Source organism: Ascaphus truei, chromosome 6 (assembly GCF_040206685.1).
Source record: "Ascaphus truei isolate aAscTru1 chromosome 6, aAscTru1.hap1, whole genome shotgun sequence".
Lineage (NCBI taxonomy): Eukaryota > Metazoa > Chordata > Amphibia > Anura > Ascaphidae > Ascaphus > Ascaphus truei.
The window spans coordinates 42,088,840-42,116,126 of record NC_134488.1 but is presented as its reverse complement, the minus strand read 5'-3'; the positions used below and the strand labels follow the sequence as shown (position 1 = coordinate 42,116,126).

Below are 27,287 nucleotides of genomic sequence, written 5' to 3'. Positions count from 1 at the left end.
ACACACCACTCCCTCCCGCTCCATTCCCTCCCCGGCGGGGAACAGGCAGGCTGCCACGCGGCGCCTAAGATGGCGGACCCCCTTCCTCCCTCGCGCTCCATTCCCTCCCGCTCCACTCCCTCCCGCTCCACTCACCACCCTCCCGCTCCATTCCCTCGTGCTCCACTCACCACTCCCTCCCGCTACACACCACTCCCTCCCGCTACACACCACTCCCTCCCGCTACACTCACCTCCCTCCCCGGCGGGGGAACAGGCTGCCACGCGGCGCGTAAGATGGCGGACCCCCTTCCTCCCTCGCGCTACATTCCCTCCCGCTCCACTCACCTCCCTCCCGCTCCATTCCCTCCCGCTCCATTCCCTCCCGCTCCATTCCCTCCCGCTCCACTCAGCTCCCCCCCCTCCTGTCCACTGCCCCCCCTCCTGTCCACTGCCCCCCCTCCTGTCCACTGCCCCCCCTCCTCCTGTCCACTGCCCCCCCTCCTCCTGTCCACTGCCCCCCCCCTCCTGTCCACAGCCCCCCCTCCTGTCCACAGCCCCCCCCCTCCTGTCCACAGCCCCACCCCTCCTGTCCACTGCCCCCCCTCTCCTGTCCACTGCCCCCCCTCTCCTGTCCACTGCCCCCCTCTCCTGTCCACAGCCCCCCCTCCTGTCCACTGCCCCCCCTCTCCTGTCCACTGCCCCCCCTCTCCTGTCCACTGCCCCCCTCTCCTGTCCACTGCCCCCCCTCTCCTGTCCACTGCCCCCCCTCTCCTGTCCACTGCCCCCCCTCTCCTGTCCACTGCCCCCCCCTCCTGTCCACTGCCCCCCCCCCCTCCTGTCCACTGCCCCCCCCTCCTGTCCACTGCCCCCCCTCCTGTCCACTGTCCACCCCCTCCTGTCCACTGTCCACCCCCTCCTGTCCACTGTCCACCCCCTCCTGTCCACTGTCCACTGCCCCCCCCCTCCTGTCCACTGTCCACTACCCCCCCTCCTGTCCACTGCCCCCCCCTCCTGTCCACTGCCCCCCCTCCTGTCCACTGCCCCCCTACTGTCCACTGCCCCCCTACTGTCCACTGCCCCCCCCTCCTGTCCACTGCCCCCCTCCCTCCTGTCCACTGCCCCCCCCCTCCTGTCCACTGCCCCCCCCTCCTGTCCACTGCCCCCCCCTCCTGTCCACTGCCCCCCCTCCTGTCCACTGCCCCCCCCTCCTGTCCACTGCCCCCCCCTCCTGTCCACTGCCCCCCCTCCTGTCCACTGCCCCCCCCCCTCCTGTCCACTGCCCCCCCCTCCTGTCCACTGCCCCCCCTCCTGTCCACTGCCCCCCCTCCTGTCCACTGCCCCCCCCTCCTGTCCACTGCCCCCCCTCCTGTCCACTGCATCCCCCTCCTGTCCACTGCCCCCCCCTCCTGTCCACTGCCCCCCCCTCCTGTCCACTGCCCCCCCTTCCTGTCCACTGCCCCCCCCTCCTGTCCACTGCATCCCCCTCCTGTCCACTGCCCCCCCCTCCTGTCCACTGCCCCCCCTTCCTGTCCACTGCCCCCCCTCCCCCCTTCCCACCGCCTCCCCTCCCCCTTCCCACCGCCTCCCCTCCCCCTTCCCACCGCCTCCCCTCCCCCCTTCCCACCGCCTCCCCCCCCCTTCCCACTGCCTCCCCTCCCCCCCCCACCGCCCCCCCCCTTCCCACTGCCTCCCCTCCCCCCCCCACCGCCCCCCCCCTTCCCACCGCCCCCCCCTTCCCACCACCCCCCCCTTCCCACCGCCCCCCCCCTTCCCACCGCCCCCCCCCTTCCCACCGCCCCTTCCCACCGCCTCCCTTCCCACCGCCTCCCTTCCCACCGCCTCCCCACCCCCTTCCCACCGCCTCCCCACCCCCTTCCCACCGCCTCCCCCCTCCTTCCCACCGCCTTCCCCCCCTTCCCACCGCCTCCCCCCCCTCCCCCCCCTTCCCACCGCCTCCCCCCCCCCTTCCCCCTCCGCTCCCCTTTCCCCCCCCTCCGCTCCCCTTTCCCCCCCCTCCGCTCCCCTTTCCCCCCCCCTCCGCTCCCCTTTCCCCCCCCCTCCGCTCCCCTTTCCCCCCCCTCCGCTCCCCTTTCCCCCCCCTCCGCTCCCCTTTCCCCCCCTCCGCTCCCCTTTCCCCCCCTCCGCTCCCCTTTCCCCCCCTCCGCTCCCCTTTCCCCCCCTCCGCTCCCCTTTCCCCCCCCCTCCGCTCCCCTTTCCACCCCCCTCCGCTCCCCTTTCCACCCCCCCTCCCCTACCCTCCACCCCTGCACCCCCCTCCCCTCCACCCCCCTCCCCTCCCACCCCCTCCCACCCCTTCCCCCCCCTCCTCTAACCCTTCCCCCCCCCCGCTCCTCTAACCCTTCCCCCCCCCCCCACTCCTCTAACCCTTCCCCCACCCCCGCTCCTCTAACCCTTCCCCCCTCCTCTAACCCTTCCCCCCTCCTCCACCCCTTGCCCCCCTCCTCCACCCCTTGCCCCCCTCCACCACCCCTTGCCCCCCTCCACCACCCCCTCCTCCCCTTCCCGCCGCCCTTCGCCTTCCTGCCCCCCTTACCGCCTCCCCACCCCCGCCTCTGCCTTTCACCCGCCCTTACTCCTGCCGCCTCTGCCTTTCACCCACCGCCTCACAGCCGCTGCACGCACTCAACAGACACCCGCCACACTCGACACATACCTGCCGCCACACACACCTGCTGCCTCCCGCCCCTACGCACCGACATCACTGTCCCACCGCCTCACACCCTAGCAGGACCCCCACGCACAGACAGCACTCACAACCCACGCGCCACCCGCCGCCTCACACCCTAGCAGGATCCCCACTCACAGACAGCACTCACAACCCACGCGCCACCCGCCGCCTCACACCCTAGCAGGACCCACACTCACAGACAGCACTCACAACCCACGCGCCACCCGCCGCCTCACACCCTAGCAGGACCCACACTCACAGACAGCACTCACAACCCACGCGCCACCCGCCACCTCACACCCTAGCAGGACACACACCTCACATTTTTACATCACTTATGGCACCAAAATATACATTGTACTGTGGTGTGGTTACAATAAACCATTTTTATACAACATCGTATTACATTTTCTTCCATCTTTCTTTTCAATATTATTATCCAACCTTTACAACAAATACTCACCTATTGTTCCACAATTTATAAATAATACTACCTATTACGCATTGACATCCCGGGCAACGCCGGGTCTCTCAGCTAGTATATATATATACTAGCTGATATACCCGGCGTTGCCCGGGCATGGAAGGGCAGGGGGCATGAAGTGGAAGGGCGGGGGGGGGGCAAGGGGCGGGGAGGGCAAAGGGCAGTGTCAATTGGAGTGCTACTGGGCGTGGCTAAATGTATATAACAAAAAACAAAGAAGTCCAAAGCTACATCCAATATGACAAAAATATACAGTGAAATACCTATATATCTCTTGAAAAAAGGGTCATTTAGTTAAACCCTTTGGCCAAAGCATATTAAGCCTGCAAGCCACTTCAAGGCATGACCAAATATTGCAGGTCCTAACACAAACTGATTAAAATTCTTATTTACCTCTATAGTTAGAGGAAGAATGATCACTTTGGATCTGTCACATCCAGCTGCATGGAAAACATCAGAGCTCTTTGTAGATTTAGACATATTATATATATATATATATATATATATGTGTGTGTGTGTGTAGAGGTATCTTTACCGTGTTAGCCAAGCTTAATAATCAAAAATGACTAGACTATACCGTTCTGTGGCTAAAATGCTTTTATTTGTGCGAGCTTTCAAGATACAATGATCTCTTCTTCCGGCGGTGTTACAATGGATAAAGGAAGAGAGGTTTTTTACTTAAAAACAGTCCAAATTGTAATGAATCTGTGACTGAAGCCTATCCCTCCCCCTTTGCAATATGAGATTTATGACTTATGATTCATGACAAAGTGTTAAATGGTCCCTGAATATTAGTGATGTAAAAGTATATGTGTGTGTGTGTATATGTATTTGTGTGTATGTGTGTAAATATACATTAATAAAGCGCCCACAGTGTATACAACGCTTTACAAAAGGTGTATGTGAAGTGGGAGTGTATACCAATGGTGTGGGTAGGTGTAGAAATGTAAGAGGGTGTTGCATTACTATTAGTGTGTGTAGATACTATGTGGTCCCTATTGGTATATAGGGATATAATTACACATACAAATGTACAATGTAATGCTATCCCTATATACCAATAGGGACCACATAGTATCTACACATTAATCTTAATGCAATTACAGTGCAATGCAAATAGTAATATATTACAGTATAGGCTATATTAGGAAGTATTCAAGTCAATAGTCCGAAAGGTGTATTCCAGCAAAAGAACGAGTCTTATGACAGAAGACTGCTTGATAAATACAGATGTAGAGGTGTTAAAGGAGTAATCCAGCCAATATCCTAAGTGTGTTTTTTTAAATAAATCAGTGCTGTAGTATTAGATAAAACTTACTACATTTTTTTTAATCATTCAAATCTTAATGTCATTTTAATGGGTTTTAATATACTGCTGCTCCAGCCTTTATTATAACTGAATGGGACTGCCAGGGACCCCCGCTGTGTTAATCCGATGGGCCATTAGTCTGTCTGCAGAAATGTCACTGAAATGTGCAGCATGTACCTGAGTCAGGTTGGTGATAGCCCCAGATAAGTTTTAGAATACTCGCACATGTACTGCACATCCTTTGATTGCTATAGCAGGCTTTAGCCCACCTCCCCAGCAGTGCAAGATCTTTACAACACTTTCCTGTTTGTGATCATTTGCTGCCAATATTCCCGCAGTTTGAACTGCAAACTGCAACAAGAGATAATGTTACCATAGTAATATAAGAATACACTGTAGCTGCTGAGTTAAACTGACTGAAGGATTCATTAAAACTGAAAAGCAGCCATTATGTGAACCCTGGGAAGAAAGATCTTTGCTGATTGGTTACGGGAGAATGAATCGATTGGCATCTTAGGCAATTCGTTTTCAGTACAGGTAATTAAAGGCTGCTTGTATTAAAACAATATATATATATATATATATATATATATATATATATATATATATATATATATATATATATATAGTTTGGATTGCCTCTTTAATGCCGGTTAACATGGAATAATGTCCTGAAAATTGCATTAATACACGCATTACCATTTTTTTTCAATGGTGCACATGCGTTAGTACAGCGCTATATACCGTGTTAGCTTCAGGTTAACGGCTGCAATAATGTCTGCTATGTCTGTAGGGCCAAGATGTCCCGGCACAGAAGAAAAATCCTAATACTGTATCAGTTTGACAGCACACATCAACATGTATTATTTCTTTACAAAAATTGGTTATTGCCGAAAGATCATTGTTATTTTTATGTGATGGAGCAGAGAACAGAGCTATCATATAGTAATATATTACACTTGCGTCAGCTGTGAAAGAGAAATTAAACTGACACTGAATTTCCCAGATCTATTGGCTTTGATATTATTGTGAACATTTTTCTCGTTGAAATGCGACTTTTACTGTAAATGAGAATACCAGGCCATGTATTATCTAAGCAGACTTAAAGTAGCAGTTCAAGAGGCTTTTTTTATTTATTTATTTTCCCCTTTAATATGTGCATCAATAGAATCCACAGAATGATAAGTAATTAGCTAAGTTACAGATCAATCTGCGAAGATTCGGCTCGGGGGTTCACTAAACGGCCGTCAGTGCTGCAGAAGAGGACCAAAGATGCAACGTTCTGTGGGGAAGATCATGTGACCAGACAGTCACTAGATACAATTGGTGCACTGCTAGAGAGAGGGCAGGGCTCAAAAGGGTGTGTGCCAGAGCCTGTTTCAGAAGAGGAAAGGGATGTGACTTTGTAAATGGTTGCTATAGAAACAAAAATGCTTGTTACATTATAATACATTACAAATGTTATTCAGAGTGGTTTTTTTTTAGAAAAAAATGCTACATGTATTTTCTCATAGTACAGAAAGAACTGATTTAGAAAAAAACAACATGTAGGATATTGCTTGGTCTGCAGCTTTAAGCTATAAAACACCTTCCAGTGATGGAATGCACAGTACAGCCCATTCAAGTCAATCAGCTGTAAAGTGTCTCTCGGCTCCAGAAAGTATCTTGGGGCAGAAGGCTGCTTAGAAAGTATGGGCCAATGTCTTTGCTTAATCTCTAAGGCCTGGGACATAGTGAATTAATGCGGGCGGAGGCGCGCTGAGGCTCAGGGAAAGCGGTGCTTTCCTCTGGCCTTACACAGCGCGCCGTCCGTGGGCGTGTCGGGGCGGGCCAGTGACGTCACGGAGCTGGTTCGCCCTCATTGGGCGAACCGCTCACGTGACCGGCCTTGCGCTCCGGCGAGCACCAAATTTGAAACCTCTGTGAGACACACGCTTCCCCAAGCGTGCGGACGCTTGCGCGAGCCCCTGCTAGAGCCGCTCTCATTGCGGCTGCAGGGGCTCACTGCCGAGCAGCAGCGCGCCTCAGCACGGGTCAGCGCATAAGCGCTGACCATGCCCAAGGCCTAAGCTGTCGTGGACTCCTGTTGCTTGAAGCTGAAATACACCACATTTAACGGCTGTGTATTTGTACGGAATTTCCTGCTGTAATTCACCTAGCGCAGTGTTTCTCTCTACTCCTCTGTAACGCGTCCTAGGGATAGTTGTGCCTGTATTATGGGTTTTGGTGAAGGGCGTATACTTATGTCCCTGAATTTGACGGTACACCTGGCAAGTCTGTGGCTTAAATGCAACGTATAAGATTTCCAATGGGAATCTTCCAAAATGTTAGAAAACAATAAGGGGGATTTCAATGGCTGTGTCTTCTCACGCAAACTGAGCTACTCAAATTAGTGGCTACGTTGTTTTTCTTAAACACACAATACCATCAATTACATTAAAGTAAAGAAGCCACGCAAAAATTTAACTATTATTATTATTATTAAAAATACACAAAATAAAATTGCTCAAGGTTGTTAAAAAAAAAAAAAAAAAACAACAATGTTCCCCGCCTCTTTCTCTTATCTCCACTGCAACTGTGTCTAATGATGCTGAGTATCACCCTTTACACACTTCTAACAACAACCTGTTCCACATTAGCATGCTAAGATAGGAAAAAGTTGGTTTTGTGCTTTATTGTCTCTGTCGGTCTCTTTAAACATTGTTACAGAGTAACAAAGGGGAGGGTCAGGGCCATACCCAAACTACTGCAGCGTCTGTTATTGTTGTTTAGAGGTCACATGGCAAGGGAGTCCCCAAGGGTCACCAGCAGGTGCGGTGCTCAGGATATCCCTGTGTGGAAGTATAATATTGTGGATATTGTTTGATATTATGTATTACTATAAGGAAAGCCATGCTTTGTGTTACAGTGCATTCTGGGTAGCAGTAAAATAGACCTTTGAAATAAATTTTTTTCTCTGAACTTTCTGTCACTTTATAATAGCTGGCTCTGTGCTTCTTTCCTGAGGTGGACCCCTCAGTTCTTACCTGTTAATTCTTCCTTTGTAGAGCTAGGCAAGAGATATGTAGCTGTTTGCCTAAAGGGGGGAAGACGAGATTGCCAGGTAGCATACGTTTGTTTTCTGTTTAGTGCACTAGAATATATAAATATATATATATCAAAGACAACACAAAAACAAAAAAAAACAATCACAATTCTCCTGACGAAGTCGCCGCAGTGTGACGAAACGCGTAGAGCTGTGACGTCATCGCGTTTGTGTTGGTGTATTTGGAGTCCCTGGCTTCCCTGCGCTCCGGCTGGCGGTAATTTCAAGTGTTAGCAATCATTGTATGAGGGAGCAAAGGACGTGCAGGCATTGGATGCCTTTATATCTTGCTGCCAATTCATGGTGAACCTGGGCTGTTTACATCCACTCTGCAAACCTGGGACTCACCCTACCACCGCAGATGACCACAATAGAGATTTCTCTCCCACGAATGGTTCTGTTTAAAATCCTGTAAGTGCACATTCTTATGGGTTGCTGATTTTTTAAATAAATGTACCTTATTTTTTACTCAGTTACGTGCTATGGAGCTTGCGCTTTTGTTTGTTTTTTGTTCTCATATATATATATATATATATATATATATATATATATATATATATATATATATATATATATATATATATAGCAAATGTATAACCAATAATGACATATGAAATTATGCATGCCCGCCCTCTTTTTGGGGTACAAAATAGACTGTTTTGGAACAAGTCCACGGTGCGTTTTGTGTCAGTCAGACAGAAATGTTTGCTTTGTATTAGATGCGCTCTTGCAAGCGGCCGCTGCAGTAAAGATTCTCTGCAGATTGCGTTTGCCTAAATAATAAGTGTAGACTTAGGGGATTTTTGCATGACACCTGCTATTGCACAGGTGGCTCAATCAGTGGCTTAGTCAGAGACCGAGCCACTGATTGAGCCACCTGTGCAGAAGCAGGGATATCCTCAGTCAATGAATTAGCCACTGATTGAGCCACCTGTGCTGAAGCAGGGATATCCTGATCACCTGACCTGTTGGTGGCCCTTGAGGACGGGAGATGGCCATGCCTGTCATAGAGTGTAATGAGTATCAGAAACTGTCATCATTGTTAGAAGCCAACAATGTTATTTCTGTGATGAAACAAAGTTTCCGAGGACGTCGCGTGCTTTATTATTCATGTTCTTTCTCCCTGTTACAGCGTATTATTTTTCAGAAGAGGACCCAGAAAACGAACTCCAGATCTGCTGTTACTTTCCCAACCCCCAAGTTCTTATCTCGTTTTCTATATTCATCATCTCTCCTTACTTCCTACAGATTACAAAGTCATTTCCATGCTTAAATCATGCAGCGAGAGGAGACTGAAATGGACCTGCCTGTCACCTACAATTAACCCTTGCAGTTGTGTAGTGTCAGAATGTACTAATTGACGTTGTAACATGACTGTCTGCAGCAGTGTACTTCCAGCACCTTATCTCAACACTGTCACATCAAATCTACAATCACACCTTCCCAATGAAGCATTTCAATTCCACTTCTCCCCCTTACACACACACAGAGGCACTAACCATTGTGATCAAGCACTGCCACCCGCTGCATTTCCTCCACTGTGTCAGCCGCCCAACATACTCCGTAGACCAGGGCTTCTAAACTCCTGTCCTCAAGACCCTTCAACAGGTCAGGTTTTCTGGATATCCCTGCTTCAGCACATGTGGCTCAATCAGAGGCTCAGGCTTTAACTGTGATACTGATTGACCCACCTCTGCTGAAGCTGGGAAAATGGGATGGGAAAGGTGTCATACACCAGAAGAGGAACGAGAGGGGGGGAGGACCAATTCAAAAACAAAAAGATCGGAAATGGGAGGATTGAGGGTGGCGGAAAATGCCATTTTTAATCTATCCTCAATATCATTAAATAATGATCAAACGGCTGTACTAATAAAGGCCTTTCGTTTCAAAGCCATGTGGTCCGAATGGATTCACTAGAAACCTGTGATGGTGAAGGGGTACCCAAGCCAGTAAATAAAGGTATTATGCCCGGCTGGGTGCCCCTGAATCATATTGGGAAAATGTGAAGTGTCAGCTCTGCAGCCCAGTAATGACTACGACCCTGTGAATGTATTATAATTGTCAGTGTGTGTCCCGCTTGGTATAAGTTGACCACATTAATACTCTGAGTAAAACTGTATAAGTGTTGTAACAAGTGATGTATCAGTTATGTATCATGTGTGTGCCTTGCAACAGTGTTTCCCTGCCAACCGCAGAAAGGAAAAAAGTTTTTAAAACACGGCAGCTTGCTGCATAGCGTATAAGCAGTGAGCTAACTTTGGCTAGGAATGTCCTAGCGCTTTGATTTTTGCTGTGCGTGCAGCTGGAGGTATACCATTAGAATGATTATAGTCAACTTTTATAAACTGTTATGAAAAGTCATGAATGAAAGTCCCCCTCTTTTAGGTGTATTAAAAGTATAAGAACCAAGGAATTTACATTTGGGCGGTCAGAGCAGCGGCAACACTTGATTCACAAGTACCATGATCAAAAGGTATATGGCAGGACATCCCTGCAAGTGAGTCACGCATAACTTAACCCTGGACTTCTAAAGTACCATGCGGGGATGGTCCCAGAATATCTGACCAGGTCCGGAGTTAACAAAGGACCCGCATATTAAAGTGTTAAGTGGGGAGGGGGAGATGTAAACAGTGTTCCCCTGGCATATGTCCAGATGTCTTGGGGAAGGTAGACAAGATGTCACCGGGGGAAGAGAGCTTAGGTATGCTAAGCGGGACAGGTGCGAAGTTCGCGCATGCCCTTGGCATACCTTGAAGCCCCTTTGCCCGGTTCCATGAAGTCCTGGCAACCTTGCCATAGGTGGGAAGTTTGGTTCCCACGCAGCGATTGGCTGCAGAATATAGAGATAGGACTTTGGTTCTTTTAAAAGTCTGTGCAGCCAATCGGGAGTGAGATTCACCTAAGATTCATCATGCGGTAGAAAGATTCATGTAAGCTGGATTCAAAACTTTATCCCATCGTAACACAAGTCTATAGTTCGTAAGAACTAAGGAATCCAAGACGAATCCTGCAGCGGGAAAACGAAAGGATCTTCGCGGAGAACTAGTGGCTGCGAGCGGCGCCACTAGCCAAAGACTGTTTTGCGACTCTATTTGCACACCAACCCCACACCTGGGAATTGGTTCCTAGAGACTTTATTTCTGTGAATTTCATTCCAGGAACATTTTATTTCGTTTTGCCCCGTCACAGTAAGTGTTATTTCGTAGTATTTCGACGATCAAGCTGTGTATGTTCATGTTGTAAATAAATCACGATTTATTCTACATCTCGCTTTGCCCAATCAAAGGATCAGGGTAAAAATAAGGTGTTAACATTTCTGGTCTCCCGTGGCGCTAACATTAAAGAGGCATTTTTTAAAACAGGATACTAGTCAAGTTAAAGATGTGCTGGTTGATGCTGAGCCATATGAAGCAACACAGCAGCAGACTATCATTATTATTAAGGTTTTTTCCTTACCTTACATCACTATTCACTTTATGGTTTTATACTTACTATGCACTGATATATCACTGTATATTTATCACATTATAGGTTATATTGAGTAATCACGCATTACTAAATGGTAATGGTTGAAGGTTAATTATATTCACATTAATTATATATAATAAGTAGCGCAGATTTGTTCATGTTTTACTTTTGTCACTGAAGCAGGGATATCCTGAAAATCTTGCCTGATGGTGGCCCTTGTGGACTGGAGTTGACCAGTCGTTGACTGAGCCACTGATTGAGCCACCTGTGCTGAAGCAAGGATATCCATAAACCCTCATCTGTTGGTGGCCCTTAAGGGCTGGAGTTGGCCAGTCAACTACCTGACCACTGATTGAGCCACTTGTGCTGAAGCAGGGATATGCTTAAAACCTGACCAGTTGGTGGCCTTTGAGGACTGGAGTTGGCCACGCCTGTTCTTGGGTGTTGCTGTTCTTTATATTTAATATGGTTATAGTGTGGATATAGTAGCTAATATGATGTCACATTGTTATTAAAACGTCTGTAGATGGTCTCAATGTTTAAATACATTTGTCTCCGTCATATTAATACTATATAAATGTAGGCCTGTGTTGGGAGGTACTAATTAGCGTTGTAAGTTGTATGGAGTGACACTTCATAGTAAATATAGCCCTTAGTCACATTATTTGTGCATGTACCCACAAAAGATAGAACCCTATGTAGGCAAAGAAGGGTCGGTCACCATGTGCTCCCTTTCTTCCATGTAGTAACACAGGAGGGAGAGGGCGTAGGGGCAATACACTATTTATTGGACCAACAAGTAGTAGATCTGTTAGAAGCTTCTGAGCCTGCCAGGGTCGGGGTTACCCAATGAAGGACCCCGAGAGGTTGTGAAGCTTGTAACATATCAACTACTTGTTGGTGCAGTAAAAGGTATCATACCCGCTCCTCCCTCTCCCGCCTGTGTTAAGCCTACTATACATAGTGCATGTTAAGAGGATACATCCAAATGAAATAGTATGAAAACAAGAAAACTTTATTATATACAAAACTCTTTAAAAAAAAATTACAAATAAGTGCTGCCCCATTAATGATGTTTCTTTTATTCTATTATAGAACATACATAATGCTGGTATGTAAATGAGTGTGCCCCACCCCTTACCCTATTCATTGCATCCCTTTATTATTTCTGTAGCCCTTAACCCATTCGCTGTTGTATTTTTCATATGCATGTTAAAGTTGTAAAGTTGCCAAGAAAATCTGAGTAAAAAAATGAAAAAAATAAAAAAAACTTTTAAAATATATGAAACCTGAGCACGAACTGCCGATTGGTATAATCTACCTATTTGTAATGACTCAACGGGTTATATGTAGTCTTTTTTCAACCTCATCTAATGTGTAACTGTGTAACTATGTAGCTGTTGTTGCAAAACAATAGTTCTTGAGAGTTACAGTGTACCAGACATACGATTGCCTATTTAGATTAAAATAGATAAAAATTCCAGATAGGAAGTAGAAGTTATTAGCCCGTACAGTATCTCACAGTCACTTCCCTTTTTACACTGATGTCACTAAGAGGAACTGAAGGAAAACAAAGAATTTAGCTGGGAAATTAATTGAAGAACTTCTCTGATTGCACCAACAATGTTCAGCGACTAGACAGGCCCTGCTCCACTAAATGTGTCTTTTAATTAAACTAGAGGAGGGGTGCAACTCAGTGAGAAGTTAAACGTGTCTATGAAATAAAGTTATTATTATTATGATGGACCCACAAAATGCAGAACCCTATGTAGTTCACACTAAGAGGAGAAGGGAGACCAAAAAGCGCACCAGCACAAACGGAGCAGGAAAAAACCAGAACAAAAAAATGATTAAAAGGGCACTTTAATGTGGCAAAAGACCCATCCAATGCATTTCGAACGTCGCAGCGTTCTTTTTCAAAATGCATTGGATGGGTCTTTTGCCACATTAAAGTGCCCTTTTAATCATTTTTTTGTTCTGGTTTTTTCCTGCTCCGTTTGTGCTGGTGCGCTTTTTGGTCTCCCTTTTCCCTGTATTGCATTGAGTAGCTGCACAGCCTGCCTGCCTGCCCTACCAGGATGTGAGTATTTGCATATTTTTCAGGGGAACCTGCCAATGAGACATATGGTGAGTGGGTTGCACCACACACCACCTGTCTTCAGGAGGATAGTACCCATTATATGACACAATAGGTACTATATCAATTGTTAGTACCCTGGTACAGTGGTCTGGCTTATTATCATTTTGAGATATACCTGCATTTGAGCGCTTCAGCTATTTTCCATATCACACTAAGAGGAGACCTCCTAATGAAATAGTATGAAAACAAGAAAACTGTATTATATATAAAACTTTTAAAAACATTTAAAATATTAAACCTGAGCACGACCTGATGATTAGTATAATCTACCTATTGGTAATGACTGAACGGGTTATATGGGGCCTAGATACTGTACCTGTAAACAAAGTAGCCATAGTGCAGATAAACTAGCTGCTGAAATATTGCATCTGTAGATTCGAGCTTTTCTATTAAAATGACTAAAACCTGAAATTCTGCGTCTCTATTTCTTGCCATGAGAATTATCATGCTCACTTCTCTGGGCTATTGGTGGTGCGGTGAAAATAAACCCTACGTGGGGTTAAAACCGAAACAAAGTGATTAGAGTCAGACTAACGTGACAAACAACACGTGTAAGTGTACACATAAGTCTGCGGCCCCAGTGCCTGCGCTGCACGTGCGCCTGCCAGGCTGGCGGCGCGGGCAGCCGAATTCCCCGGTCTGCAGTGAGCTGCAGGAGCAAAGACGGGAAGGGGGGAGGGGGGGTGACAGGGGCGCGGCCATGATGTCACCAAGCAGGTTCGCCCTCATTGGCTGAAGGTGTGGCCTAGCGCTCCGTCGCTACATCTAATCACAATTTTAATGTGAGTCTGAAAAACGCACCGCATAATGCGGCGGCCGCCATTGAGGGGCGACTCGTGTCCCCGCAGCAGCCAGTGGGGACAAATCCTAAGGAGAGAGAGAGGAGAGATACTCCCAAACTATGGCGTCAGGATGTTAGCTAGTATATGATTAAAAGTGTCGGTATAATAGCCTAGATAGGTGCGGCTAAGCCTGACTTGTTGCTATTTTAAGAGCCACTTTATCTTTTTATTACAGCTCGAAATAAATTGGAGATGGAAGTGCCAATTGCTAACTAACTACTACTACACATTCCAACATAAATGTTAGTGACACTTTCTGAAACTTAATTCCCGAGGTGGATTCTGTTGTATAAGTTTGTTTTTTAAACTTAGCGTTTAATAGAGTAAACCACTTATTCCCACACAAACAATATGTGTTTAATAGAGTTAACCACAGGGGCAGAGCTAGTATTCCGTCTCTGAGAATCCATGCAGCTTGTTCTGCATTGCAGCTTTTGATTTGATTATGAATAAAGGTAAGAATGACTGGCTAGTAATTACATACTGCAGCGTTCATGTTTATTGCTGCTATTGCTCAATAATGGCTAAATGGTAGCTATAAAGGTTAGATTTCTAGCCTCGATTTAGTTATATTTATTTTTTAACTCAATTTAGACCACAGGGAGACAGAGGTCGCGTTTGGTGCCTGAATGCCACTTTTTCTCTGTCCCTGTGTTGGAGTCACATGAGACTTCACAATAACCCGATGCGCGTTTCACTCCTGACCAAAGCTTCTTCGGGGTGGGCATTCCCTCAGATGATCAGAAGTATTTGTATCTGTATCTAGGCCCCATATAACCCGTTCAGTCATTACCAATAGGTAGATTATACTAATTGTCAGGTTGTGCTCAGGTTTAATATTTTAAATGTTTTTAAAAGTTTTATATTTATAATACAGTTTTCTTGTTTTCATACTATTTCATTAGGAGGTCTCCTCTTAGTGTGAACTACATAGGGTTCTGCATTTTGTGGGTCCATCATAATAACAATAATTTTATTTCATAGACACGCTTAACTTCTCACTGAATTGCACCCCTCCTCTATTTTAATTAAAAGACACATTTAGTGGAGCAGGGCCTGTCTAGTCGCTGAAATTATTGGTGCATTCAGAGAAGTTGTTCAATTAATTTCCAAGCTAAATTCTTTGTTTTCCTTCAGTTCCTCTTAGTGACATCAGTGTAAAAAGGGAAGTGACTGTGAGATACGGGCTAATAACTTCTACTTCCTATCTGGAATTTTTATTTAAAAGACTCATATGCTAAATCATTATCTAAATAGGCAATCATATGTCTGATACACTGTAACTCTCAAGAGCTATTGTTTTGTAACAACAGCTACATAGTTACACAGTTACATAGTTACACATTAGATGAGGTTGAAAAAAGACATACAGTACGTCCATCAAATTCCACCTATACTAAATTTAGATGACAGATACTTTATCCTATATCCGTTCTTACAGTAGAGGAAGGCAAACACAAAACCCCAGTGACATATTATCCAATTATATCTCATAAGTTGAAAAATACATTCCTTCCTGACTCCGAGAATTGGCAATCAGATTCCTCCCTGGATCAATATCCTTCCCATGTATACTTATTTGGTATATCCCTGCATACCTTGCCCATCTAAAAAGACATCCAACCTTTTTTTGAACAAATCTTTTGCATCTGCCATCACAGTCTCCATGGGTGATGAATTCCACATTGTAACTGCCCTTACTGTCAGTGGCGGATTTCCCATTAGGCCCAGACCCAGGATGGCAACATTTGGGGGAGGCAGAATTTGGGGGTGGCATGTGCAATCAGCACTTGCCGCCCGCTCAGGCGCGATTGGTTCTTGCCAATCGAGCATGTATGGCCGGCAACATGACGTCACGGGGTGTCACTTTGCCATGGCAATGGGACAGACTGGCGCAGGTGGAAGAGGGTGGCACGAGGAAAGTATCCATGGGCAGCATTTTTTTAAATCCGACACTACTTACTGTAAAGAACCCTTTCCCTTGTTGCTGGTGAAATCTCCTTTCCTCCAACCTTAAGGGATGACCCTGATTCCTTTATACTGTCTTTGGGATGAATAGTTATTTTGAAAGCTCCTTGTATTGTCCCCGAATATATTTGTATATAGTTATATCCCCTCTTAGATGCCTCTTTTCCAATGTAAATAAATCTAATTTAGCTAGCCTCTCCTCAAAATCACATTGTCCATCCCCTTTATTAATTTGGTGGCTCTTCCCTGCACTCTCTCTACATCCATAATGTCTTTTCTATCGAGTGGTGCCCAAAATTGTATTCAAGATGTGGTCTTACTAATGCTTTATTAAGGGGCATAATTGGGGCATAATTATGTTTACTTCCCTTCCATACATTGCCAGTTTAATGCAAGATATGATCTTGTTTGTCTTTGCAGCTACCGAATTACTTTGGGCACTATTGCTAACCCTGCTGTCTTCAAGCACTCCTAAATCCTTCTACATCAAGGATTCTCCTAATTTATTCCTATAACACTTGCGCTCACCACGAACAAGGCGGTACTGAGGTGGGAAAGTATATACTGCGCCACCCACAGCAGCGGAGGCACGTCTGGAGAGTGGATAGTCAAGGACGCCGGGTCGGGATTGGAGAAGATAGATAGTCTTGATACTTGCCGGTGTCGGAGGTCGGAGTCAGGTGAGTAGTCGGGGTCCGGTGTGCTGTTTTCAAAGTTAGAAGCCGGTAGGATAGTAGTTTGTTTGAGTGCTGTGGTCAGGGATGGAGATGTACAGAAGGTCAGAGGCAAGCCGGGGGGTCAGTATCCAGAGAAGGGTCCGCAGTCAAGCCGAGTCGGTATCCAGAGAAGGGTCCTAAGTTAAGCCAGGTCGGTACACAGGAGATCAGACAGCAAAGCAAAGTATAACACAAACGCAGCAGGAACAGGGACGTGGAAACACAAGGCTACCATGAACTATGTTCAGCCAAAGAATGAACGGAATGGCTGAGCATAAATGAAGGGATGTGACCAATGAGACAGGGGGGTGGAGCGGAGGAGAGGCCTCTGCGGAGGCAGGGATAGGCTGCGAGGTGCAGGAGACAGGTGGGAGTGATAATGAAGGTTGACCCGCAGCTGGGGAGCGGTGCACGCGTGTCACATGTGCGTGCCGTGCGTGGCGGACATGCGTCGCAAGCAGGGGGTGGAGCCAAGTTCAGTGGAAACATTGAAAGGTCTCCGTGGGCACGCGTGTTCTGTAAGAAGCGCGTGGTTTGTGGAGCAGCAGTAAGGAGGGTACACGCCGCGGGGGACATGCTCCCCGATTCCTTACAATTCCCATTTCATTTGTAAATTGCCTGTTTATTCTTATTTCCCAAACCTTACATTTATCTGTATTAAACCTCATCTGTCATTTACCTGTCCAAGTTTCCAGTCTCTCCAATACCTTCTGGAGCGAAATTACATCCTGCTCTGATTCTTCTACCTTACACAATTTAGTGTCATCAGCCCTCTATGCCAACCTCAAGGTCATTAATAAACAAGTTAAAAAGCAGGAGTCCCTGTACTGATCCCTGAGGTAGTCCACTAACAACTTTAACCCAACCTGAAAACTAACCCAACATGAAAACGTTCCATTTATTACAACTCTCTTCAACCAGTTTTGATTTCTAGGTGTAAATATTTTTATTGAGTCCAATTTGCTTTATTTTGTACACCAACCTTGTGTGTGGAACCGTATCAAAAGCCTTCGGGCCTGGTTAAGGGCCGATGGGGAAGAACCAAGGCCTCAGGGCGTAATGATAGAGGAACCAGGGATAAAATGTTATAGTTCCTGGTAAAGAAACGGGAATTGGGAGGATCAGACTCAATGATAGAAACTTTTTTAGCAGGCGCCTCCTTCTTAAAGTTGAAGAGAGACACTGACTTTACTAAGCATTACGTAACATGCAGAGTAGTGGCACGTTGGCAGAGGGGGGACAAATCCAAGGATGGTAGGGCCCCGATTTTGGAAGCAATGCTGGAAAGAATTGTAGGGGCAGCACGCAAAGCGTGTGTTTTCTAATTATGAAGCGTAGTTATTTGGCATAGCTTTTTGCCTGGCCTTCCTCTGGGCCATATGCAATAGTGAGATAGTGAGCACTTCAAAGAAAGACAGGGGTGGGAGTGGGGGGGGGGGGGGTTGAAAGGAGAGGATTTGGGGTGAGATGCAGGGTTTGTGAGGTTTAGAATCAGGAGATCTAAAATGGAACGGGCGGGAAATAGAAAAAGGGGGGGGGGGGTTAGAGGGCAGTATAATCTGTCCTGTAAGGCGGGTAAGGGAGTAAGGGCAGTGTAGGCCTCAGGGTGGTGCTCCTTCTTTCCTGATACATGAGGATAGGACAGCGGTGTCCTGTTTCCACTTTAGAAGGGTTCTGAAAAGATGTGCAGAAGTTTGGGGACTTGATAATGAAGTCTCATTCTCTTCGAATTGGGGTGGTGTCTGAAGATTAGGCCTAGGGGAGGCAGCTATTATAAGGTTGGGCAGGTGGTTATCAAGATGATTTAAGAGTTATGTTAGACCCTGTACAAACTGTTAAAAGAGCTCAGTGGCTGATTTTGTTATTTGTTTGTGTCCAGGTCACACCCCTCTGGAAGTCTGGCTGTGCGGGGATTCCTATGGTCACTGGGCAGGAAAGAGAGCTGAACGCAGGCCAGGAGAGAAGCAGTATGGGATAGGGGCAGATGTGGCCAAGATGTTTTGGGTGCGCAAGATGTTTAGGACCATTATTTGCTGCATGTGGGGGGGACGATCTGGCATTGGTCCATTCATTAGTTTTAATGAGGAGCATGCGGCAGGACATAGGGAAGATTGTGACAAGATTTAGACATGTGATGATACCTCTGACCAGACTATCTTCTAGGTTGCGCTGTCGTGGGGCCAGAAATAATGCAGTGGTAGACAGATCGAGGAGGAAGATAAATAAGGCTATGGCGGCATTTGTGCTGAATTTAGGGGGAATTGCAGCAAGGCATGAGGACCTAGAAGCGGGGCTGTAAGGCCTGTTTCGAGAGAATGAGGTCCATCCATTGGATATCGGGAATGATATTCTTATTTTAGTGCGGCAAGGTGTGCTGAAGAAGGCATGGAGGCCAGTGGCGACTCGCAAGGCCAGTTTAAGGCTTGTTAAATGACCTTGCAAGTGGTGGGATTAATATTACTCTGCGAGAGGGACACAGTCAATATTGGCTCACGGAGGAAGGTCTCAGTCCTCGGAAGTATTTTAGTTGGGGAAGGCGCTACCATTCCATGCTGCTGCGGCCGTAATGCTGGTGACCTCCCAGATGGAATTTGGGGAAGGCGCTACCATTCCAGACTAGGCTCGGTTGGTGTGGTGGAGACCTTCTGATGGGGGCTTGGTGCATTCAGACTAAGGTACTAAGGGCTAGATGAGCACGAGGTTCGGGTATCCCTCGAGCTCCGGTAGGTGTGAGCAGAGCAATCTGCCTGGGTCCCTATTACGGGATAAATATGAGATATTTACCTGTTGTAATAAATAAAAGCTGATGCTATGAATTTCTCCCAAGACGTTGCATGGTGTGTTTAATGGGAATGGGAGAGAGGTCCAGCTCCAGGCGTGGGTAAGTCATGTTTGTTGAACATAATTGAAATTCTCCTTAACAAATACCTCGCCAGGGCGGTTGTAACAGGAAACAACGCCACACGGGGACGTTTTTACATTTGGTAAAGTTCACAACAAAAAGAATGAAAATGTGGTTTTGGGAAGTGCCACGGCGTGGATCCCAGGCAGATCTGCACGGAACAACAAAGATGGCCGCCACTTAAACGTTGATATAACATGCCCTGTAAGATGGCTGAGCCGCAACGATTTGTGTTTGTCATAATTGAAATTTCGCAGGTTTTAGCCTGGAAGAGATAATATGTATGGATGCATATCAGTATTTATTTAGAGAGCGCACAGTGTACTCAGCGCTCTACAAAGAGATGATACAGTACAAGGAATTATAATACAATAGGTGTAACAAAGTCCAACAATAAAAAAGGAGACCCCTGCACTGGAGAGCTTACAATCTAAGTGGTATGTTTCTGAGACTTACACAGGTCAGGGAATAAGTGCAAAATATACAGAATGCGGGTGAAAGGTTGAAACAGAAATCATGATACATGCCTGTCCAGATGCTCAGCCTGAAGGTAATGCCCCTGGGCACACCACGATAAAAATACATTTTCAGAATAGCATCATCAAAGAACCAAAAATTGTACAATATCACTTTTGAGGGCACTGACATTCATCCAGCTGAAAATAAGTGCTGTCATGTTTCCATCTTTCATGAGAACTGTCAAGGAGACTCGCAGGCTCGAGTAACACAATACGTTGATGTATTAATTGCAGGTCTGCCCTGTGTGCTGGATATCAGCAGAACAGAGAAATAGAACGCTTGTGCCTTATATACGCTCTCCAGTCCAGGGCAGAGGGAGATATGGAACCAGCATTCCATGCAAAAAATATCCCCCTTAGGTGGGCAGCCGGTGTCCCCAGCTCTGAACCTAACAGTGGTTTAGGACCTTTGGTCACGACCGTTTCCCCGCCAAGAAAAGCCCCTAACCTTACCCTAAAAACCCAAATCTTAACCTCTACTACTAACACTACCTCCTACCCTACAAACCTTAACCCCTTACCCTAAACCCCTTATCCTAAAACCCCTTACACCCCATGCCAAGCCTTTATCCTAAACCCCTTACCCTAATTCCTTACCCTAAAAACCTTAATCCCTTACCCTAACACCTTATCCTAAACCCCTTTCCCTCATCACCTTAACCCATTATCCTAATCACCTTAACCCCTTACCCTAATCACCTTAACCCCTTACCCTAATCCCCTACCCTAAAAACCTTAACCCCTTACCCTAAAACCCCTGTACCCTAACCGCTAAAACCCCTTAAATTAACTTACCTTAATGATGTAAACGTCCGGTGGCCGAGTGTCCAGCGGCGGAGCAGTGGCAGCAAAGGGTCCCTTGGTGGCCAAATGCCAACGCCAACTTGTCAAATATGTCTGATTCCCCCGGGGAGCCCCCACTCCCAGAGATACTTACCTCCCCATATGTCTGATTCCCCGGGAAGCCCCCACTCCCAGAGATACTTACCTCCCCATATGTCTGATTCTCCAAGGGAGCCCCTGCTCCCAGAGATACTTACCTCCCATATGTCTGATTCCCCTGGGGAGCCCCCACTCCCAGAGATACTTACCTCCCCATATGTCTGATTCCCCGGGGAGCCCCCACTCCCAGAGATACTTACCTCCCCATATGTCTGATTCCCCTGGGGAGCCCCTGCTCCCAGAGATACTTACCTCCCCATATGTCTGATTCCCCCGGGGAGCTCCCACGCCCAGATATACTTACCTCCCCATATGTCTGATTCCCCCGGGGAGCCCCCACGCCCAGAAATACTTACCTCCCCATATATCTGATTCCCCCGGGGAGCCCCCACGCCCAGAGATACTTACCTCCCCATATGTCTGATTCCCCCGGGGAGCCCCCACTCCCAGAGATACTTACCTCCCCATATGTCTGATTCCCCCGGGGAGCCCCCACGCCCAGAGATACTTACCTCCCCATATGTCTGATTCCCCCGGGGAGCCCCCACGCCCAGAGATACTTACCTCCCCATATGTCTGATTCCCCCGGGGAGCCCCCACTCCCAGAGATACTTACCTCCCCATATGTCTGACTCCCCCGGGGAGCCCCCACTCCCAGAGATACTTACCTCCCATATGTCTGATTCCCCTGGGGAGCCCCCACGCCCAGAGATACTTACCTCCCCTTATGTCTGATTCCCCCGGGGAGCCCTCGCTCCCAGAGATACTTACCTCCCCATATGTCTGATTCCCTCGGGGAGCCCCAACGCCCAGAGATACTTACCTCCCCATATGTCTGATTCCCCCGGGGAGCCCTCGCTCCCAGATAAACTTACCTCCCCATATGTTGTCGGTGCTCCATGGAGGTGCAAATTGCCCCATATGATGTCACGGCTTCCTATTTCCACCCCGCGCTGCGGGAGAATTAAGCCTCCAAGTAGTTTACCCAGCTGGGAAGCGCCTACAGAGGGAAGTATCTCGGGATGGAGGGGGTCTTTGGTGCTGAAACGAACGTGTTTCAGCTCCGGAGATGCCCAACTTCCCACCTGGGGGTGGGGGGGGGGAGGACATAGGTGGAACGGCAGCTTTAAATGGAGTCCCGCACTAGTTTACACAAGACCTGGACTGGATCTTACATACACTGTAGCTGTATGTTCTCTGTGAATGGAAGTGTTTGAACGCCCCATACAGTATGCTTGTTAAATGATAGAAATAAAATAGGGACCTCACACGCCATTATCTAGTTTCAGGAGAGCTCGGACACTTTAATGCATTTATTCATAAGTGCATCAAATACAATAATATACATATTCTTTTCCTGGTGATGGCTATGTCAAATATAAGAATAAATCAGGTCATTGCCTAGGGAAGGTTATGCCAGTCCACACCTGACTAAAATGTATAACCCTTTATAATATGTACATTGTTTAAATTATCCTATCGATCCCCTACCCCCCATCCCCAAATGGCCAGTGGCAAAACTGCAGAGAACCTCTTCTCAACTTCGGCCGGTGGCAACATCAGACTGGAAAGAAAACTTTGTCTGAATGTATCTGACATGCTGCTCTATCTCATGCATGGATTTTCAGGGGGTTGGGGGGCATCTCCCACGTGGAAAGATCCAAGGAAGTTTTGTAAGGATCTTGCAGGAATCGGCCATGATGGCTCAATGGGTTAGAATAACTGCAGTATATTAACACTTTGGTGGCTGGAGGGGCCACGGCACCAGAGTACCAAGGCCACTCAAACTCGCGGCGTTACTTAAATCCAGAAAACGGAAGACTAGGAGCCCTCCTCTGCCATATCAGATCGCGTCAGGATATGATCTCTCCTGGAGAACAATTGCAATAAGGGCGTGATATAGCCACTATACCTCATGGGGTTCCCTCTGGGAGGCCGGAACCCATAACGCGGTGGACACGTTCAGGGGGTACCCAAAGAACCAAGAAGGAACTGAAAAGCTGACCTGCTCCCTGCTTAGAAGACTTGACCAAGCTAAGCTTCATTAAACAACAACCTACCTTGACATGTAGATGCTCATCCAGAAGGATATTCCCAGGCTTAAGGTCCAAGTGAAGCAGAAGAGGTTTCATACTATGAAGAAAGTTCATCCCGAGGGCGATCTCATGGACGAAGCGGAATTTTATCTGCCAGCTCAGGACGTGCGTTGGGAGTAGTTTCTCCAGGGAGCCGTTTTCCATGAACTCCATCACGATCCCCAGCGGGTCACTGCAAATGCCGTAAAGCTGGACAATGTATCTGAACTTTATCTTCTCCATCTTGGTCGCTTCCTCTATCAGGCAGTTGTAGCTCGAGCTGTGGAAACAATGAAGGGGGAAGGTCAAAGATCGGTTTTGTTGCATTTGTTGTGTTTTTGGTTAAAGAAGGAAGCCGTGTTATTCATTTTTTCACATTGGTTGAATTAGTGCAGGAGATATTCCCAACATTAAAGAATTTGGTGAGATTTAAAATGGGTGCCAATAAGTAGAAGCTGCAGAGACTGTCACTAATCACTATTCTTCCAAAAGAAAAAATAGAGAAGCGCAAAACAGCATGAATGCAAAATGCCTTTATATGATAAAAAGATGGGTAGAAAATACCAAAACAATGCAACAATGAGTAATCAATGACGTGTTGATAAAAATAATGATGAAAATGTATGGTACGCTTTAAAAGTGATAAAAACAATCCCTGACGAAGCCAGTTGTACTGGAGAAACGCGTAGGAGGAGGGGCTATAGAGGGTCACCATTTGAGTAAACACTTGGACACTATTGATTGCCTTTCACTTGTTCCTGCTGTAATGAGATAGACCCTACGAGTCCCGAAGCACAAACTGATGACAGCATTAGACCAGAATTCCGTCTTGGTCTGACGTCACTTCCGCCGGTACGGAGAGGGGAGAGAAGCATTGGCCAGCCACAGCGGAGCTAGACAGCGCAAGGAGGGGAGTCGACTAGGAGATCCACCCAGGAGACCACCATCCCGGCCAAGCTCACAAGCTGCGGTACTGATTGGCGGGCGACCACCCCGCGACGTCTGAAGCAAAGACGCACCTACCACAGTCAGAGGGGGTTCATCAACAGTGCAAGATAGGACGGGTTCATAATTTGCCAACAAACAGCAGGAACACAGGAACACCCATAGGGCAAAGTATTTTGTTTTTATCACTCTTAAAGCTTACCATACATTTCATCATTATTTTTATTCAACATATCATTGATTATTCATTGTTGCATTGTTTTGGTATTTTCTGCCCATCTTTTTATTATATAAAGGCATTTTGCGCTTCTCTATTTTTTCTTTTGGAGGTATCGTTGACATAAGGATTGATTATCCTACACTGAGAAGCTGCATTCAAAGGCACGAATTTGGACTTTGGGCTTGTGATAATAGGACATAGCATTTATTCAATACTATACACCATTATTGTTGATTGGGACCCTTCCATTAACTCCCCATTTGGTTCATGTCATTAGCAATTTGTTTTTTATTGGTTTTTATTCATCTATTATTCATTGTTTTTTGTTTCATTTAGGCTGACATTTATTTGGTTCAGGTTATATTCCAATTGGCACCCAATATATGTTTCGGTCGGACCCTCATTCCGGGTCATTACGCATTCATTTCACTTTTGATATACTGTACACATACACATACATGCAATATCCTTGTTAACCCCGACAGGGATATCCATAGTGATAGCTGATTGTTCGAGCACACCCATATTTTCTTTTTGCTTTCATACACTAATCACTATTACTGATTGGCTCACAGGATAGAAGAACATAATAAAATATATCTGGAATCAGGTGGTCTCTTCTTATAGGACAGTCCCGGTTAAAACTACCTATGCTTACCAATTAATAATGAATAATCATTAATAATAATAATAATAAATATATATGTTGCAGACCTGTCTAAGACATGTGTGCTCACAAGTGATCTTTTTATTTGCTATATATATATATATATACAGTCATGTGAAAAAGAAAGTACACCCTCTTTGAAGTCCATGGTTTTACATATCTGGACATAATAACAATCCTCAGCAGGTCTTAAAATTAGGTAAATACAACCTCAGATGAACAACAACACAACATATTACACCGTGTCATGATTTATTTAACAAAAATAAAGCCAAAATGGAGAAGCTATGTGTGAAAAACTAAGTACACCCTTACTGCTTCCATAGGAATTAAGATGCTAAGTAGCAGACAGGTGCTGCTAATCAAATGCCCTTGATTAATTGATCATCAGCAAGTGTGACCACCTCTATAAAAGCCATAATCTGTGTATGTATAATCCCCATAATTTAAAAAAAAGTATATATATATATATATATATATATATATATATATATATATATATATATATATAAATAATCACCTAATCATAACCTCTTAATGGAGACTTCTGAATGTCAGGCCCGCACCTCCGGTCCCCGCACCGTCCCCGCACCGTCCCACCTACCGGCGTCCGTGTCCCGCCATGGCGGCTCACGCACCCGGGTCTCCCACTCCTCCGTCGATTCAAGCTCCGTTAGCGTCTCGCTCCCGCCTTCCGGGGGAGTGCGGGTGGTCCCGTCTGCACGCGCATCGCGGCGCGTCACACTCCGATCTCGGGCGTACGCGCGTGCACCATTTAAAGGGACCAACATCTGTTCTAATGCCTACACTAATCTCAGGTGGGCTACACCTGAGCTACACCCTGACTCGGCCTATCACCGGTCCACATATGTCTGACCACTCCTCTCCTCCCTCTCATTGGCTCCCTCTGGTATTTAGGGTCACTCTGCCCTCTGGTTGTTGCTGAGCATAGACCTTCCTATGCACCGTGCTCATTTGCAGCCCGAGTACCTGTTCCTGTCAGTATCCTTATTCCTGTTGTGACCCTGCTTGTGCCTGACCTGTCACTTCTTGTTCCCCTGGATCACGGCTTGTTTAACAGACTTCTACACTCTCTACTCCACGACTACGGCTTACGGACTTCGACCATTCTACACTCTCCAACCCTGGACCATAGGCAAGTACCCACTACCCTCTTCTCTCTCCTACCCTGACCCAGCTAAAAGTTCACGACCCTGCAATCCGGACCCACCCCCGTGGCTTAGGGCGGTGGTTATATATCTTCCCCACCTCAGCCCCGCGGTCCAGTCCAGGTTGTAGTGAGCATCCGTGACACTGAAATCAATACTTTACCCATATCTTACCCAGTCCTTATCGATTATAAGTGGCGAGGAGTGAGGGTTTTGCTTGTGGATGCACTTGCAGAACATACAGTGATATCAGAAAAAAAGCCCCCTCAAAATTCTTAGCCCATGTTTCATAAATTAAAAATATGAACAAAATATTATTAGGTAAAAAAAGGCATCAATCACGCAGCCATGAGTGACATTAAACATGTCACTGCCATTAGCTAACTTCTGTCCTAAGAAAGCCAGGGTAATGAACCCCAAATGACCAGTGCTTCAGAGTTAGTAGAATGGATATGTATAAATCACATTTCAATATGCACAATTCACTCTATCCGGTTGCAGTCGGGCTGTTCAATTAACAATGCCAAGTCAAGCTACTTGGACCCCTATGTAAGAAGAGGCAGCAAAGTGAGATGCATATAAAAGGGGGGTGACCATCGGATGTCACACGACAGGCTCTGGACCCCCACACGCTATATACCACATTTAAGGCTAGGCGTCCTGGAGTAAAAACGTGTAAATGTTCATCAAGAAAGACTTACAGCCTCCTCAATCAGCGTCTGGGTAGGCGTGATCCCTGCTGTAGATCGAAAGCCGGAAGTGAAGTCCCGTGGGGGGAAGGTGTAGGTGGTGCACAGCCCCATGAAAAAGGATAAGGCTGGACTGCTTAGATCATTTAAAAAGATATTTTATTGGGCCATTGGCAAACAAATAAAATTGAGGGATAACCCCACAAGTAAACTCTGACGCGTTGTGCCCGTAGTCGAGCTTTATCAAAAGGTACTCTGATAAAAGGTACTCATTGATAAAAGGTACTCTTTGATAAAGCTAGACTACAGGCGAAACGCGTCAGAGTTTACTTGTGTGGTTATCCCTCACTTTTATGTTTGCCTAATAAAATAACTTTTTAAATGATCTAAGCAATCCAGTCTTATCCTTTTTCACGGAGCTGTGCACCACCTACACCTTCCCCCCACGGGACTTCACTTCTAACTTCTGTCCTATAAG

At 46.6% G+C, this 27,287-nt stretch overlaps 1 protein-coding gene across 3 annotated transcripts in view; it reads right to left on the bottom strand.

Annotated features, from left to right (window-relative positions):
- Positions 1 to 27,287, bottom strand: part of ANKK1 (ankyrin repeat and kinase domain containing 1) — a 62,774-nt gene that overhangs the window by 21,061 nt on the left and 14,426 nt on the right. For all 3 annotated transcript variants that reach the window (XM_075604040.1, XM_075604039.1, XM_075604038.1), the window contains exon 2: positions 23,105 to 23,399. In XM_075604040.1, coding sequence (XP_075460155.1) covers positions 23,105 to 23,399 — 295 coding nt within the window. The remainder of the gene's footprint in view (positions 1 to 23,104; positions 23,400 to 27,287) is intronic.